At 44.3% G+C, this 18,440-nt stretch overlaps 1 protein-coding gene across 1 annotated transcript; it reads left to right on the forward strand.

Annotated features, from left to right (window-relative positions):
- The first annotated feature begins 1,845 nt into the window (after positions 1-1,845).
- rnft1 (ring finger protein, transmembrane 1) lies at positions 1,846-15,475 on the forward strand. The gene is made up of 9 exons (XM_080549386.1): positions 1,846-1,990; positions 9,705-10,165; positions 10,269-10,345; positions 10,608-10,708; positions 10,816-10,969; positions 11,067-11,225; positions 13,612-13,677; positions 13,894-13,995; positions 14,142-15,475. Exons 1-9 carry the CDS (start codon positions 1,965-1,967, stop codon positions 14,274-14,276), a joined length of 1,281 nt encoding a protein of 426 aa, XP_080405512.1. The 5' UTR covers positions 1,846-1,964; the 3' UTR covers positions 14,277-15,475.
- Positions 15,476-18,440: the final 2,965 nt, after the last annotated feature.

Here is an 18,440-nt window from a genome sequence, read left to right on the forward strand (position 1 = left end):
TTCCTGTTCAATAAAAACAAAGTTAAGTTATCGGCCCAACCCTAATTTGGACATAATACTCCACCCTCTATGAATGAGATTCATGATCTGACTTCAGAGCCTTGAGTCATCGACCACCATGCATGAGCAGCACCTGACCCATCTTCCACACCAGAGGCCCTCCAGGACAACAGACAGCAGGACAACAGACAGCAGGACAACAGACAGCAGGACAACAGACAGCAGGACAACAGACAGCAGGACAACAGGCAGCAGGACAACAGACAGCAGGACAACAGACAGACAGCAGGACAACAGACAGACAGCAGGACAACAGACAGCAGGACAACAGACAGCAGGCTACCAGTACGCTTGTGTCTGCGGCAGCTCGGCTCCACTAAGATATCAAAGGCAGCAGCAGCAGCTGACACGGTGAACAGAGAGCGAGAAGGAGAACGAGAGAGAGAGAGAGCGAGGAGGGGAGAGACCGAGTCTGTCAAAAGCAATGTCAGGTCACTGCTCCCCGCATCTGTTCGCTGGCGAGCTCCATTCATCTCTGGCAGATAGCAATTTATATGTCAAGTTAACCTCCCTGCTCAGGCACTGCTCAGACGTCTTCACTGGGGCCTACAACTCCGCTGACAATTCTACAACATAATAACACAATTACAGGGCAGAGGGGGAGCTGGGAGTCGCTCTCAGCCACAGCGCATTAACCTCTTTACAGGATGATGGCTGGGTATCGCGCTGGATCACTTAACGCTCGTATACCGCCCAGGCAGCGGAGAGACGGAGAGATTAAAGAAACAAGCCGTTATCACAAATAAAGTCAAAGGGGTACTGGAGGTAAACACATGCAGTATGTTTAGACACTATATGTGGATGTGTACCCCCCTCCCCCGCTCTTTAACAGTCTGGACATAAAGTATGTCAGAATAATAGCTTCACCGCTTGTGAGGCAGGATGATATTGCAGGGTCATCATCATCATCATCATCATCATCATCATCATCATCAATCTGTGTTCAACAGAGCCAGATTCACCCCAAGACTCCTGTTGGAGGATGTGAATATCACACGTAACGTGAGAGTATCTATGACAGGGCACAGTGTCGAGTGCACATCAGATCTCCCTGGTCCCAGGAGAGGTCGTGTGGAAGGCTCTCTGCGCTGCCACTCTCCTCCAGTGGGTGATCCGTTAACCAGCGGGAGGTGACCTGGCGAGGCCCCCGGCGGCAGGTGAGCCCAGGCGGGCAGGCCTGCTCCACGGCTGGCAGAGGAGAACAGATGTCTGGCAGGGGGCCCGGCAGCGTCTGGGGACCCCGGCAGTAGATGAAGACGAACAGCGTGTTCATCTAGGAGGGTCTCGTCTCCTGGGGTAAATGTAGAGCTACACCGTTGAGGGGGATTGTGTCTGTAGCCCAACTGCAGAGGCCAGGAGGAGCATAGAGCTGCAGAGGCCAGGAGCATAGAGAGGTGGTGGTTAATGAGTGGTTTGGAGCATGAAACTAGACGTTTTCACAATACAAAACTATAACACAATACTCTGCCTCTTTACATAATTGCGAGAATTGCTTTGCACTGTTAAAACCCAAAGCATTTCACAAGCCTTTACCAGGATACACAAGATGTGTCAATTGTGACTGAATAATACATCAATGTGACAAAAGACTGATAGACATGAAGAATGTGTGTGCGTGTGTGTGTGTGTGTGTGTGTGCGTGTGCGTGCGTGTGTGTGTGCGCGTGCGCGTGCGTGTGTGTGCGCGTGCGTGTTTCTCTTTCAACCGTCGACCGATTTTACGTCAGTTTGCGACGTTAGTCGGCAGCCGTATTCAAAGATGTCTTCGAAGCGACGATAGGCTTATGGCTTAGCTCTGTTCGCTTTACTTCAGATCGGTTTGTTTTCTTTTTTGTTTTCGTTTCATTTGGTGTTTTGGACAGATGACAGATTATTAGATGATCAGATGGAGATCGGTGGTTTACCATGAAACAACGGGCTCAGTATGACAGGTATGTGGAGAGTTTTGAGCTGCCAATCCCTCACTAAAAGCATAGCAAACCAGACTAGCCTGCTAGCTGGAGTCAGATTCAGGTGAGAAAGTTAGTTAGTAAAACCTAAAATCATAATTATCGATAGATAGATTGGATCAATGCATGAATCACTCAACAGCACCACAACGTTGCTAGCAGACCCAGATTATCTGGAAAAGATCTGTCAAATAGACTGTCACACTTCTCAAGCTCACTCTGTTGGGCTAGTTTGGCTAGCTTTAGGTTAGCATGTAAACAAGAGACAGTATAGATATAGACAGTATAGATAGAGACAGTATAGATAGACAGTATAGATAGACAGTATAGATAGAGACAGTATAGATAGAGACAGTATAGATAGAGACAGTATAGATAGACAGTATAGATAGAGACAGTATAGATAGAGACAGTATAGATAGACAGTATAGATAGACAGTATAGATAGAGACAGTATAGATAGACAGTATAGATATAGACAGTATAGATAGACAGTATAGATAGAGACAGTATAGATAGAGACAGTATAGATAGACAGTATATATAGAGACAGTATAGATAGACAGTATATATAGAGACAGTATAGATATAGACAGTATAGATAGAGACAGTATAGATATAGACAGTATAGATAGACAGTATAGATCAGGGGTAGGCAACCTTTTTGATATGAAGTGCCATTTTTAAATTTTCTTGTTAGTCAGTGTGCCAACCACAATATCAACATTAATTATGACTCGACATCAAACCAAACCGACCAACAGATCTGCAATTTTATTCCACAACATGAACAACAATTTTCAGCAAAGAGCTATGTATGCAAAGCCATGTATGCTAAATAAACCTAAAAATGTAACTAACTGAAACTTGAACAAAATTACCAACATAACATCTAAGACAACTAAACTTTGTGATTACCAACATAACATCTAAGACAACACAACTTTAAGCAAATTGGAGCGCTCAATTTCTACCAAAGTTGCTAACTGCGCTCCCTATGGTTATCATTTTAATAAGTAGGCCTAACTGGAGGGTGATTATACAAGGGTCTTACTTGTATGAATTATAATTTATATTTATATAATTATTTGGTTGTTACTTACATTTTATTCTTTTATTCCAACCACAACAAACATATATATTTTTTGGGTTGCAAAGAGCTATGTAAACAAACAAACAAAAGAAACAAACAAAGCCATGTAAACAGTCCTAACAATCAATGTCGTGATCCCTGGCCCTGTTTTCCTTTGCTCAACTCCATTATCTGGGGGTGGTACTTGGTCACTTTAAGTTGCACACAATTAATGCAACCGCTCCCCTCTGTTTCCCGACCATGGCAGGGGCACCATCTGTTGTCACTGCAAAAATCCTGCTAATGTCAATCCCTCGCTCCACAAAATGCTCGATAAGAACTTTAGCGATGTCCTCACCTTTTGTTGTTTCTGGCATTGGTTTTAGGCAGCAGAGCTCCTCCCTTACAGCAGAATCACAGTATCTTGCTATGACAGCCAGACGTGGCATGTCATTCACATCTACGCTCTCATCAAGTGCGAGGCTAAACACCGTCGCATCTTTCAAACCAGCGGTCTGCTGCGCTTTCACGTTTTCTGCCATTTCTCCTATTCTTCGTTCCACACTTGAATGAATGAATGAATGAATGAATGGACTTTATTGTCATTGCTACAGTACAGGTACCAAACAACGAAATTTAGGAGGGGTGGCTCCCCTGGTGTTAGGAAAGGGGAAAAAAAACTTCTGTCTGACACTGGGATGTCTTTTATTCTTGATTTTATTGTGTCTTTGTTTGATAAGCCTTCAAACAAAACATCTGAGCTACAGAGGAAAGCCTCCTTAATATATTCTCCATCAGTGAATGGCTTTCCACGTTTCGCAATGCAATGAGCAATGCGAAAGCTTGCTTCAGTTGCGTGATTTTTAGCAGTGGCAAATGATTTAAAGGTGCTGGCCTGCTTCCCATACCTTGACACAGCACGTCTTATTGATTCGGCCTTGTCTGCTTCATCCTTGAACGACTTGAGTTATATTGATACAAGTATCGAATCGAATTCAGAATTTTACTTAGAAAATTGGCGCCAGAATACGGCTCTCGTGGAGTGGATGAGAGACTAGGGCTGCATTCGTAAATTCGCCCTGAGAGCGCCGGAGCGTCCCCGAGACTGCCTCTAGTCCAGTCATGTCAAAGTCAAATACACAGGGGGCCAACCTTTAAAAATGGTACAAGTGGAGGGCCGGGCTGGTTCAATGTTTATTAAAACTCGCAATTATTGCACATATTGAACCAATACCAATAACACAGCCTATATTGCACTTAACATTAATCATTACATTATATTAAGTAAAACATAAATAAAATCAGTTGCAATATTTTCTCAAGGCTCTTTCAGTAATAAATTGAAAACGTTTTTTTTTCTTTTTTACAGGTAAACAGCTAAATGTAATTTTCATTCAAAGCTCAATGGCAAGATAAATGCAAAAATGAAACAGCATGCATTAAAAACAAATCAGTGTGCTGCTCCGATCCTCACCAATGTCTTCTATAATAAAATTAGAAAAGTTAGTGCAAACTTGCAAAAGTGCAAAACAGTTGCATTAATTTCTTAGGCAACATGTCCCTGGGTCCATTCAACTGGAGAAAAAAAAAAAAATCCCTTCAAAGAAATATCAAGTCCAAGTCCTTTCTGCTCACTTGTCTGAGGCTGAGCCCGATACTTGGTGTCTCATCTTGAGTACAAGTTCATTAATGTTTGGGGTCAGGCTCTGAGCTGAGGAAATCCTCAGGATTGAGTTCAGATGTTCATCACTAAGACGACTCCTATGTGATGTTTTGTTTAGTTTCATCAACGAAAACAGTTGTTCACAGTATGTGCTGCCAAACATAGACGGCGTGCGAGCAACTTGGGTGCGCAGCTCAGGCATTGTGTCGGGGATGAAACGAGCAAACTCAGCAGCGCCACGGACTCATATTTTGCCTTCAATGTGTCATTACACTGGAGCTCAATCAGCGCCATTTGGAGATTTGCTGGTGCACTTTCCACGTCAACTGCAAATGGATTGCTGAGCAGTTGAAGCCTGCTTTTTTGGGCTTCAAAGTCGGAAAATCTCCGCCTGAATTCGGCAGCAAGTATGCCGAGTTTGTCAGCAAACTGTACTCGAGAACACTCGGGAACACTCGGGAATTGACGGCGATGTTTCGGCCTCCACTGTGACTGTGCTGCTGCTGCTCATGACGAGTACTGAAGTGAAGAGAAGACGCGGGGTCGCGCTCGCTCGCGGGCACTCGGTACGCGCCAATGCATCTTGGGACTTGTAGTATTATGGTGCTGCGGGCACATAATACTGCGGGCCGGTTTTAATAGTAATTAAATATCATCCCGCGGGCAAGAGAGAACTCATTCACGGGCCTGATCCTACTTGGTCCCATTGTGACATTGAACCCAGTGTGCGCGAATTTACGAACGCGGCCAACATAAAAAAAAAAAAAAAAAAACATTCTCGCACTTATTGATTAGCTGTCGCGTGCCACTGTTTAAGCTGTCGCGTGCCACTGCTGGCACGCGTGCCATAGGTTGCCGACCCCTGGTATAGATAGACAGTATATATAGAGACAGTATAGATAGACAGTATAGATAGAGACAGTATAGATCAGGGGTGCTCACACTTTTTAGGCTTGTGAGCTACTTTTCAAATTACCAGCTCAACAAGATCTACCAACCAAATGAAACATATTGCCATTGATGCGAATACAAAAATGTACTGTAATAATAACAAATTAAGGCCACGCTACACTGTTTAAAAATCAAAGAAGAGATTTATTAAACTATATAACAAATATTCACACTGGTAGTCCATTAACATTAACATTAACTCAGGAGCTCTGAGTGGTTTACACCAGACTGGCCAGTGCCAAGCCAGGTGCCATCGACGTCTCCGGGCGGCGGAGTGTGTGTGTGTGTCTGTCTGTCTGTGTGTGTGTGTCTGTCTGTCTGTCTGTCTGTGTGTGTGTGTGTGTCTGTGTGTGTGTCTGTCTGTCTGTCTGTGTGTCTGTCTGTGTCTGTCTGTCTGTCTGTCTGTGTGTGCATGTGTGTGTGCTTGTGTCTGTCTGTGTGTGTGTGTGTGTGTGTGTGTGTGCTTGTCTGTGTGTGTGTGTGTGTGTGTGTGTGTGTGTGTGTGTGTGTGTCCAGACGGGAGGCGTCCCGTCTGGACCACACAGGAAAAAAAAAAAAAAACTTTCCCCCCCCCCCCCCCCAATGCCGTGTGATCTACCCACACTACCTTCGACGTAATGAGCACCCCTGATCTATACTGTCTCTATCTATACTGTCTCTATCTATACTGTCTCTATCTATACTGTCTCTATCTATACTGTCTATATCTATACTGTCTATCTATACTGTCTATCTATACTGTCTATCTATACTGTCTCTATCTATACTGTCTATCTATACTGTCTCTATACTGTCTATCTATACTGTCTCTATCTATACTGTCTCTATCTATACTGTCTCTATCTATACTGTCTCTATCTATACTGTCTATATCTATACTGTCTCTATCTATACTGTCTCTATCTATACTGTCTATCTATACTGTCTATCTATACTGTCTCTATCTATACTGTCTATCTATACTGTCTCTATCTATACTGTCTATATCTATACTGTCTCTATCTATACTGTCTATATCTATACTGTCTATATCTATACTGTCTATCTATACTGTCTATCTATACTGTCTCTATCTATACTGTCTATCTATACTGTCTATCTATACTGTCTCTATCTATACTGTCTATATCTATACTGTCTCTATCTATACTGTCTATCTATACTGTCTCTATCTATACTGTCTCCATCTATACTGTCTATCTATACTGTCTCTATCTATACTGTCTCTATCTATACTGTCTATCTATACTGTCTATCTATACTGTCTCTATCTATACTGTCTCTATATATACTGTCTCTATCTATACTGTCTATCTATACTGTCCAGTGTTTCCTCCAGGAATTTTTACAATGGTGGCGGGTAGTGCTGGCCGCGTGCACGCGCATGAAACGCGCACGCGCGCTCAAAACAACGACGTAATTTCAGCCAAAACTCGAGAATGGCCCAAAAAAATAAAATGTTTTCCTGTACTTCTCCCGTGTGTCTCTTATTGTCTGTGTCTGCATGTTTTTCCAGCATGTAATTCCGTTGTCAATAAAAACAAAAACACTGATCTGACGGTTTTTTTCACAACGTTATTACTTGTCACTTTAAGCCCAGGAGGGAGTTAGCGATTAGCGATGTTTAGCTTAGCTTAGTTTAACAGAAGTATCTTCACTTTTAACATGACTTCCCGTGGTCGTAGAGGGCTGGTCGACGGCTTAAAATGACCCTGTAGACCTTATCCAGCTATAGTCTTGTGTTTCTACCCCGGGCATAGCCGGTGTTATTCATGCTAATATTTATTCATTTTTTATTGGACTTTGGGGCGGTGGTGTCACAATATGGCGGCAAACGCTAGGGGGCTATTATTTTAATATTTATTAGTATTCTAAGGTATTATTTTCATAAACTGACCACTTAGTTCGAATTTCTCATATCAAAACATATCAAAACTTAACAAAGTTCCAAAGTTCAGAGCTCTGCGCTCTAGGAGCGCTCAGAGATGGGTGCTCTGACTGAAAACACGGTTTGCCCGAGCGAACTGACCGTTTGTGCATTTACGAACGTACCCGTAATAACACTGCTGACAGCTGATCAATCGCAAGCAGACAAAGTAGTGGTTTCCTATAGCAACAAAAGACGTTGACAGCTGTTCGGAGTGCTTATGTGTTCGTTTCCAGGACATCAGAGGAGCAACATATCACTAAAAAGCGATCGTATATTTTAGTTTGTAAACGTTAAGACGAACACATCGCAATGCTAACCTCAGAATGGCACTAGGGATAATGTAGTGTATTGTTGAGTTCTCTGTTGGCTGCCAAAAATGAGGAAAAGTTCTTGAGCAGAGTTAAGACTATTTATTCAAAAAGGCAGTTCACACAGCATGGTTTTCTCAATGGTCTGGCAGGTCATCTGGGCGGGTCACAGGAATCAAGAGACTGGGCTGTGCCTGTCCATAGGATTTTATACCCTTTTCCCCTCACCTTTGAGCCAACCAAAACACAGTATGATCAAGCTTGTTCCTAAACTTCTCTGGCCAATGATGGCCCTTTTTCCCCGTTCTTTGCCCTAATATGGAGTGGTCAATGTATGTGTGTGTGTGTCTCTGAAACTCTGGGTGTTTTGAGAAAAAAGGGTGTGTGTGTGTGTGTGCGTGTCTGTGTGTGCGTTTGGTCATCTGGCTGTCATAAAACCCCCATTGTCAGAGGACAACATGCCCTTGCAGGCCCTATACAATCCATGGTATGTGTGTGTGTTTCAAGTAAAATATACCACATATTCATCCACAACAATACTTAACAGTAATACATTTATGTAATATACTGTGATGAACCTGCGAGGGGAGGGGACATTCGTAGCTGATTTCTCTAGGTTCGATTATTGGTAAGCGAGAGAGAGCTTTCCGGACTACGATCGCTTTTTTGAGATAGGTTGTTCCTGCTGTGATGTTCTGGTATGGTGGTATGGTATTAGCACTAATTGTAACTAAATTAAATAAGCTGTATTGAAAGGAAGCGAATAAAGTGAATGCGTAAGCGCAGAGGGTAGTGTGTATACGCGGGGAGTGAGTATTTGGCACGACAGGCTTACGTCACTGGCGTTAAGGGAGGTCGACACAGAGTGTATTAAGCACGTATTTATTAAGTTTCACAGGCTAGTCAATGTCACAGGCGTGCTGGAGAGAGAGATGATCCAAAATAATAATAATAATAATAATGTCCGCTCGAACTCCGCTGGCACGCGGCTGCTCCTGCGCGTCCCGCCCGCGAATTTGCGGAACCTAGGATGGTAGGGGAAGGTAGGGCAATACCGCTACTTGATTGGTTGGCGAAGCACTCGTGAAGAGCCCCCTCATTGGCTGGCGGTATTGCCCTACCTTCCCTGCTTCGCCAACCAATCAGGTAGCGGTATTGCCCTACCATCCTAGGTTCCGCAAATTCGCGTCCCGCCCAGCTGTTCCCCTTCCGGGATAGTTCTCCGCGGTGTCTCCGCTACACACTCTCTATCTCTCTCTCTCTCTCTCTCTCTCTCTCTCTCTCTCTCTCTCTCTCTCTCTCTCTCTCTCACACCACTTAATGCGCGAACGCCCCCCAAGAACACCTCAACGCCCCCCTTTTTTAAATATCTGCTCCAGCGCCCCCCGATGTTGTCTGAACGCCCCCGTTGAGAAACGATGGTATAGATAGACAGTATAGATAGAGACAGTATAGATAAACAGTATAGATAGACAGTATAGAGATAGTATAGATAGAGACAGTATAGATAGTTGTAGGCTCAGCGTCAGCAAGCTGCACGTAAAGCCCCGGACAAGATCCATCTATCTAAGTACATATATAACTAATGCGATATAGATTGATATATTGATATAAAAGTAGATTTGGTAATATCCTACTATCAATGGTTCTTAACCTCTGACTGTAAAATGAACATGGCAACTGAACAACCTGTTGGTGTGAGTTCCCATTGCACATTTATAACCGCAGGTCATCCTGCTTGTGTCTTCTTCACCCTCCGCTGGTTTGTGAAGGAGTGATTCCAGACGCGCACTGAAACTGAAGGAATCGCCAACTGTAATGCAGTCGACTTCTACCGAGCTGGGCGCCCAGGCAGGAAACGGCTTGTCCCTGAACCTGCAGCCGGAGCTCCTGACCAGGACGCCTCTCACCGGGGGCTCGGCCGGCCCAGAGTGTGGTGAGGTCCGGGTGCCGATGCCCAGCGGGTCTGGGGAGGCCGGCGGAGGAGGAGGAGCGGCGTCGCGGAGGTCCAGAGCCAGCTCCAGTTCCCACAGCCACTCTCATTCCCACGGACACAGTCGCCCCCAGCATCACTCACACCACGAGCCTGAACCGGACCTGGCTGACTCTGACCTGGAGTCCGGGGAGGCTAGTACCTCGTTCTCTGAGCTGCGCTACCTCTTTCGCTGGGTCCAGAAGAGCCTTCCCTTCATAGTGATCCTGTGTGCTAAGCTAGTCATCCAACACGCCCTAGGTAGGTATCAGGTAACAACGTATAGGCCTCAAAGGAGTTTGTTTGTTCAAAGGAGTTAGTTTGCTCAAAGGAGTTTAGCTTAACGTCTTTTCTATTGTTTCAGGTCTAGCAGTTGGAGTTGGCCTGTTTACAACTTTTCTCTATGTAAATAAAAACATTCAAACCCAAGTCTTTCTACAGGTAAGTCATTAAAGGTGCGATATCTACGATTCAAGCTTTCTAAAGGTTTTAATGACTGTGTTTAATCGGGAAATTTCACAAGACTAATCAAAAAATCTGGGTTTGATTTTGACTTTATTATTAGGGAGGATGTTGTTTTTTGGAACTTCAAACTGAATTTCGTTGCGGTCTTACACCCTGCTCCTTTAATAAGTTACTACTTTAATAACTCTCCTCAAATCTTGACGTGTATATAATCCTTCCTTTGTGTATCTCTCACCAGGATCGCCGTTCAAAGCTGCAGTGCGTCTGGCTGCTCCTGTTCTTGACCTCCTCCACACTCCTGCTTTACTACACCTTCCTCACTGAGACACTTTACTACTGGTAAGACCAGTCTCCCATCACGCCAGGTACGCAGAGGAAACACCAGCGTCATATCAGAGTACAGTCCACCCATCTCTCTCTCTCTCTCTCTCTGTCTCTCCTCTCAGCCTCATCTTTCTCAGCCCAACTGTTGAACCCCTGGGCTTCTGGGAGGTCTTATGGGCAGTGGGCGTGACCAACTTCATAGTCAAGTTCCTCTTCATGGGGTTGAAGTGCCTTATTCTGCTACTGCCCCCCTCTCTGGTGACATACAGAGCCCAGGTAAGGAAGGACAGGCTACTATGTCTGGTTGTGTGACCAGGCTCTCAGGTGACGAGGCAGACAGGCAGAGTGGTGACTGTGGTGTTGCTGTCCCCAGGGCCGGTGGTACATGCTCACTGAGGAGGTGGGCCAGGCGTACCAGGCTGTGGCTCCCGTTCCCCTGTGGTTCCGCTACCTGGTGACCTACCAGGAGGTGGACGGTACCATGGGTCTCACCCTGGGCGTGCTGCTGGCGCTGGTCTACTTCATACTGAAGGTTGGCGGCACTAGGACCACACGGCAGGCAGACCCCTCAGATTCAGACGCTCGCAGGGTTCCCACGGGTTCTTGAAATCCTTGAAAGTTTGTGAATTAGAGAAAAAGAAATCAAGGTCTTGAAAGTTTTTGAAAATAGACATGGGTCATTGAAAGCGCTTGAATTCCCATCTCTCTCTCTCTCTCTCTCTCTAAAAAAAAAAAAATATATTAAAAAATGTTTTACTTAGCTCGTCAACAAGTAAATAAGTCTCTGTATTGCTTAACTTTACACATATTTCACAATATATTGTTTTGCTGTGCTGTGGTAGAGACCATCTAGTGTTCACACATTCAAGCCTCTCTTTTTAATTGTTGTCTGTGAGCGGATAGTTCCTATTATATACATGTAAATTCTCATCTAGATCTGTCTCAAACTATGCCGTGTTGGGGTCCTTGAATTTGAGGGAATTGAGTCTTGAAGGTCCTTGAAAGGTGGTTGAATGTGATGTTTCAGAAGGTGTGGGAACCCTGCGCTCGGTTGAAACGGTCCTTCACAGAGAACTAAGTGCAGGCGACCTGTCAATCATGTTGAGTTTAGGGCTGCACGATTTGGGGAAAAAAATCGAATTGCGATTATTTGGACAGATATTGCGATTGCGATTTAATTTGCGATTATAATTTTTTAAAATAGCAAAAAACAAACAAAAAATTAAAAATAAAAGGACGTTTTTGTAAAGTGTGGCCCTATCTCCGGCTAGGAAGGTCGTATCAACGTGCAGTTTGTTTGTACGTCTTCAGGGGACTTAGAGGCTCCCTCCTCTAGCACCCCCACAGCCCGAGCTACGAGTGAAAGAACTAAACTTACATTGGGTTGCTTTAAAGTTGGGTTGCTTTAAAATCAAGCTTCAGATTAAAACATGTGATGGAGCATTACTAACCTGACTCAGGTGGTTTGTTTCACACAACCATCTAGGAAAGCTTAATTGGAAGCTGTTTGGAAAAGGGCAGGTACTTTCAAAAAATACTTGGCAGGTGATTGGATGAATCTGTCTATCATGGGCTAATTTCAGAGAGCATTACCACATGATACCATCAAACTGTTCTAATGCAAGGATGAGAACTTAAAAGATATGAATTGGAACAACATATTTATGTATGTTTTTTTTAAACAGCTGCCATTTTGTTTCTCTCAAGTGTCATTTTTTTTTTAACAATTCCAATATGAAAATAAAATAGGACCTTTCTACAAACAAGGTTATTTAATTATGGCTCAGGAGCAGCATCTAAATATTGCACATACTGCAATCAAGTTAAATAAAGTGATAATAAAAATGTCCAGTAAAAAAGAATAGGTCCTTTCTGTAAACATTGAAATAGATAAAGCTCTTCAACTCGTCGTAATGTAGGCCTATGTAAGTGCACGGCTCGACCGCAGATCGGTTGTTGTTGCATAGTACTCCACATGTTTCAGCTCCGTACGTGCGGGATGGAATCACATTATCTTTTATCCAGCGTTTGGATTAGTTTTTTAAACTCTTTGTTGCTCACAGTGTTAATAGACACCATGTCTTTAGCGAGGTAATGCGTGATGGAATTGGTTATTTCACGGTGCCTTCGTGAGCCCTTTTCATACGGGGTAACAGCCGCAAACGACTCTAAAACTCTAGTTTGCTTAACGTTAGACTGGGCTACGGGACTTTCACTTAACTCTCCGTCATAGAGCTGCCCGTGGTACTTTTTCAAGTGCTGATACAGGTTTGTGGCGTTGCGCCTGGATGTAGCGACTGTTCCACGACAGGTCGTGCCCAAAACCTGCTTTTGTTGCACATCTGTCGTCCTAAACCCGAAATACTTACAACAGAAGTGCTGTTTTTCTTCGGGACTAAATCGTTGCTTCTGGCTCTGCTGAAGTCATTTATCCACCATGAATGTTGCTAGCTACCGAAACGTGGGCGTTTCACGTGCGATGATGTTGTTGTGCGTGTGCGTTCATTGACATTGACGTTCATTGACATTGACGTTGAATCCGACGCGCTGTATGACGTATCCCATACGTGGTGGTCTAGTGGATAGTGAGTTGGACTTGTGATCGGAAGGTTGTGAGTTCAAATCCCGCCTGAAACCACACCACTACTAGTGTGCCCTTGAGTAAGGTACTTAGCCCTCAGTTACTCCAGGGGGAATGTCCCTGTAATTCGTAATTGTAAATCGCTTTGGATTAAAAGCGTCTGCTAAATGGCAAAAAATAAATAAAAAATCGCAGGCAAATCGCAGGCTTTGCGATTAGCTAATCGCATCATTTCAAATCGCGATTTCGATTTAAAATCGATTAATCGTGCAGCCCTAGTTGAGTTGTGCTGTGAAGTCAACCCCATCTGCTAAACTCTCTTTCTCCTTCTGTCCAGCTTCTAGGACTGTACGGACAATGGGGATCTTTCCGGAAGAGTGTGGGAATATTTCTCAACGGCGAGGTACAAGACTATTAGTTCATCCCATATGTGTACTAAGCTTATGTCACACATAATACAATAGGATATTCACAACTGTCCAGAAGAGGCGTTGCATTCACTGTAAAGCAACTTCAAATAGCCAACAGGATTATTTGTCTGATGCTGAATATGAATAGAACACGTCTTGACATTATCCAGGACGGCTGTCTGGTTAATAACCAGGGTGTTGTTCCTCAGCACACAGGGGCAGCCGCCACCAGGGGGCAGTGCAGCGAGGCAGGGGACATCTGCCCCATCTGTCAGGCAGAGTACAGGGAGCCCCGGGCCCTCCTCTGTCAGGTAAGAGGCTTAGGGATGGAGAACACTCTAAACACTTTGAACTCAGACAAATTAGTTTGTCACCTGTATCCTAATTCTTTAGTATGCACAGAGCATGGTTTGATCAAAGTCCTGTTTTTCTCCCCCCCCCCCCCCCTCAACAACAGCACATATTCTGTGATGAGTGCATCGCTCTGTGGTTCAACCGGGAGAAGACCTGTCCACTCTGCCGCACGGCCATCACAGACAAGGTTCACAAGTGGAGGGACGGAGCCACCTCACCCTACCTGCAGATCTACTGACAGACAGACAGAGAGAGAGGTGATGGAGAGAAGCAGAGAGCCGTTGGCTCTGGGACATTGTGCTGCGTGACCTTGGTATTGACAGCAATACTCCATAACTTGTGAAGTTGACCACACTGTTCCTCCATTCATTAAGGGCTGCACCCTCTGCTGGCCAACGTCAGTAAGGGCACACATTTGCATTGGGATGCATTTTGGCACCATGGCATGTTACCGTTACTGGAACTGTAACTCCCTTTTGTCACTTTTATAGACGTGCTCTGCATGCCCTTTCATGTTTCTCTCATTTTCTTTTTAAAATCATGTGCAGATGTTCATTTATTGTCATAACTACCAGTTTAGAAGAACCAGACAGCCTCCTTTATTGGACAGAACTGATGAACTCGATTTCTTTAACATGTAAATATGGTGTCATAAGAGGAATATATTAGAATAAAGTAGTATTTTAATCAGATTTGTTACTCCTTAGTTAGATCAAATTTAGACAATTTTTTTGTTCTGTGTTTGGTAGAATCCAGGTCTTACAAACACTTTTCCCTTTGAGCAAAGACTCCATCTGTTCCCCTATAGCAAGGCCCTCAGATCCACTTCCTGGAAATCCATGTGCATGCTGGCTTTTACTCTAGTCAGTCATAACATTGACATAGTAGAGGCTTCGACACTCTGCAAGCAAAACAGACAGGTCACTGTAATAAAGAGACCCTGCCTTGTACTTTGCACAGAGATCTCAAGGTGAAAGGTAAATAGTTCATTGAAGCAGTTTTGAATGAAAAGCAGCTTCCATGTTGCCCTCCAGGAGATGAGTCTGTCACTCGAGTATCAGAGCCCAGAGATGTCTGACTGTCCTCCCTGGAACTGGACCAGCAGTTAAAACAACTAAATATACCAAATGTTGAGGAACAATTGCTAACACAGAGTTGGATTGTTAAGAATGTCTTTTTTCTATCAGCTTTTTGAGATCTTTTGAGTTTGAAGAGAGCAAATATGCAACTAAGATTGTGAGATTGATTTGATCCATAAATTATTTTTCTATAGTGGTGCAGTTATCCTTTTTCAAAACCAAAGAGTGGAAGATGCATCTATTTTATTATCACATTTCATTATGTAGTGAAATCATGTCACATAAACATGTTTTTATGCATAAAATCTGTCTCAATCAATACATTTAATAAAAGATATACAATTGTGTTTTGAATTTCCCTGGGCTACATTTATTTATTCAAAACACAGACATGAAGCTGGTTATGAGCAGTGTCACTCAATTACAACTACTCAGCTTTAGAGGGCAAAGGTCAGGTGGAGAGAGAAGCTTCAACTCCACCATACTGTCCTGGTCCTGTTACCCTTCATGACTCTTCATCAGGAACATGGTCACGTTTATGCCCAGACAGCTGTCCATCACAGAGGACTACAGTACGCTAGAGGGATGGTGTCACTTCTGTGCATCAGGCATGGCAACAAGGATGGCTAGGACCAGATTGCATTTCACTGAGAATGTTACTTTTCACAAAAAGTAAGGTTATTCACAAATCAGGGTCTCCCAGTCATTTGGTGCTTTCACTGCAGTAAAAAAATAAATGTAAAAAGTTGACATTTATGTGAATACACATCGTGATGAATTGCAGAATTAAATAGCCAAAAACAGTTACCTCAAGTCTGTGTCTTTCTGGCCATTCCTGGGAAACGGCTGTTATGAGGAGAGTTGAGAACAGCTTCGGGTTAGCATAGTCAGCCTGGGTCACACTGTAATCACTTTCACAGGCTTCAAATCAGTAATGCCTTTTTTATTTGTCATCATCCGTCCATTACATACAAATCATATCGACAACTCACCTCCCCTGAAATGTCATGGAAATAGAGGGGTGAAATATTGACACTGATGAAATGTTTGCAGCTATCCTGTAATGTGATGATTATAATCATGTTCCCCAAGGATCAAACCGGTAATAGCACTGTACAACATCATACAAGGTCCTCCAGCCCCAACCCACTGAGATAAACACACCCAGATCACTTCACTATCAACCTGGTCAGGTTAAAGAAAACCACTTCATCCAGAGACATTACACCACTATAGAGAAGCACATCCCACCTTCCCCTGTATCAATAGCATTCCACACATCTGCAAATACATGCAATTTGTCAATAAAGGCACAACCCCCATTCCCTATTGGTTTTTGCATCAGTGATTACATTTAGTTTCCCCCACCACACGACTAAGCTGCCCAAGGTTCAACCACTCTGGACAGGCATCTTGAGATTCAAGTTTTCAGAGTTAGAGAAGCAGGTACAAGATATATATATATATAAAAAAAAAATCTTCCTACAGTATGATTTTAATGTTGCACCATAAATATTCTAAGACATTGAGAACATTGTTCATAGTTTGGATAGAATAAACTGCTGCTTTTGAGGTTTCTTTGAGAGATTCATAAGTAATAATAATAATAATAATTAAAAAAACTGTTATAACTACAAAAGCAACACCAGAAATATGTCCAACATAAAAGCTAAGTCATTTACAGATACATGTCTGCCTGGTCTGACATCTGACAATACAATAAATACATCATTTGCATAGATGCAGTGGAAAAACAGAAATGGCACTTGAAATAAATATCATATAGGAAAAACAAAAAATCACCATAGAAATGTTTAGTGTTTAAAATGGATTAAAAACAAACAGTCAATGGTGAGTGTGAAGGTTGCTCTAGAGCAGTTTCCATCTGCTCCACTGGAGCCTGCAGAGCTGTGGAAGATGTGACCAGAGCTCAGACCTGCCGTTTGCTGACACACTAAGACCTCCTTCTACTGCCTCCACTGACCAACTTCACCTGGCCACAGGGGGCAGCAGAGGTCTGCTTTAACACCCTCACCTGGACACAGGGGGCAGCAGAGGTCTGCTGTAACACCTACACCTGGTCACAGGGGGCAGCAGAGGTCTGCTGTAACACCCTCACCTGGACACAGGGGGCAGCAGAGGTCTGCTGTAACACCTACACCTGGTCACAGGGGGCAGCAGAGGTCTGCTTTAACACCCTCACCTGGTCACAGGGGGCAGCAGAGGTCTGCTGTAACACCTTCACCTGGTCACAGGGGGCAGCAGAGGTCTGCTTTAACACCCTCACCTGGTCACAGGGGGCAGCAGAGGTCTGCTGTAACACCCTCACCTGGACACAGGGGGCAGCAGAGGTCTGCTTTAACACCCTCACCTGGACACAGGGGGCAGCAGAGGTCTGCTGTAACACCCTCACCTGGCCACAGGGGGCAGCAGAGGTCTGCTGTAACACCCTCACCTGGACACAGGGGGCAGCAGAGGTCTGCTGTAACACCCTCACCTGGCCACAGGGGGCAGCAGAGGTCTGCTGTAACACCCTCACCTGGTCACAGGGGGCAGCAGAGGTCTGCTGTAACACCTTCACCTGGTCACAGGGGGCAGCAGAGGTCTGCTGTAACACCTTCACCTGGTCACAGGGGGCAGCAGAGGTCTGCTGTAACACCTACACCTGGTCACAGGGGGCAGCAGAGGTCTGCTGTAACACCTTCACCTGGTCACAGGGGGCAGCAGAGGTCTGCTTTAACACCCTCACCTGGACACAGGGGGCAGCAGAGGTGTGCTGTAACACCCTCACCTGGTCACAGGGGGCAGCAGAGGTCTGCTGTAACACCTTCACCTGGTCACAGGGGGCAGCAGAGGTCTGCTGTAACACCTTCACCTGGCCACAGGGGGCAGCAGAGGTCTGCTGTAACACCTTCACCTGGCCACAGGGGGCAGCAGAGGTCTGCTGTAACACCTTCACCTGGCCACAGGGAGCAGCAGAGGTCTGCTGTAACACCTTCACCTGGCCACAGCAGAGGTCTGCTTTAACAACAACCTTGGCAGTCTTAGGATATATAGGACATCATATATAGGATATGAGTATCCAGTCAGGACACTCATTCACATCAACACAAACAGTACACACCTTTTTGTCCAATTACAATAAAGGAGAGCTACATTTGTAGAGGGAGGACTCCATAGTCCCCCCTCATGGAGTTGGCCAAACTTGAGCAGATTCCACAGACCAACCATGTAAACTGCCTTATTTGGAAATAATCAGAATACAATAGTTTAGTTATTGAATGAGACGTACTCAAGTTGATGTTAAAAACAGTGCTCTTGGT

The sequence above is a fragment of the Nansenia antarctica genome, assembly GCF_963989245.1.
Source record: "Nansenia antarctica genome assembly, chromosome: 20".
Taxonomy (NCBI): Eukaryota; Metazoa; Chordata; class Actinopteri; order Argentiniformes; family Microstomatidae; genus Nansenia; species Nansenia antarctica.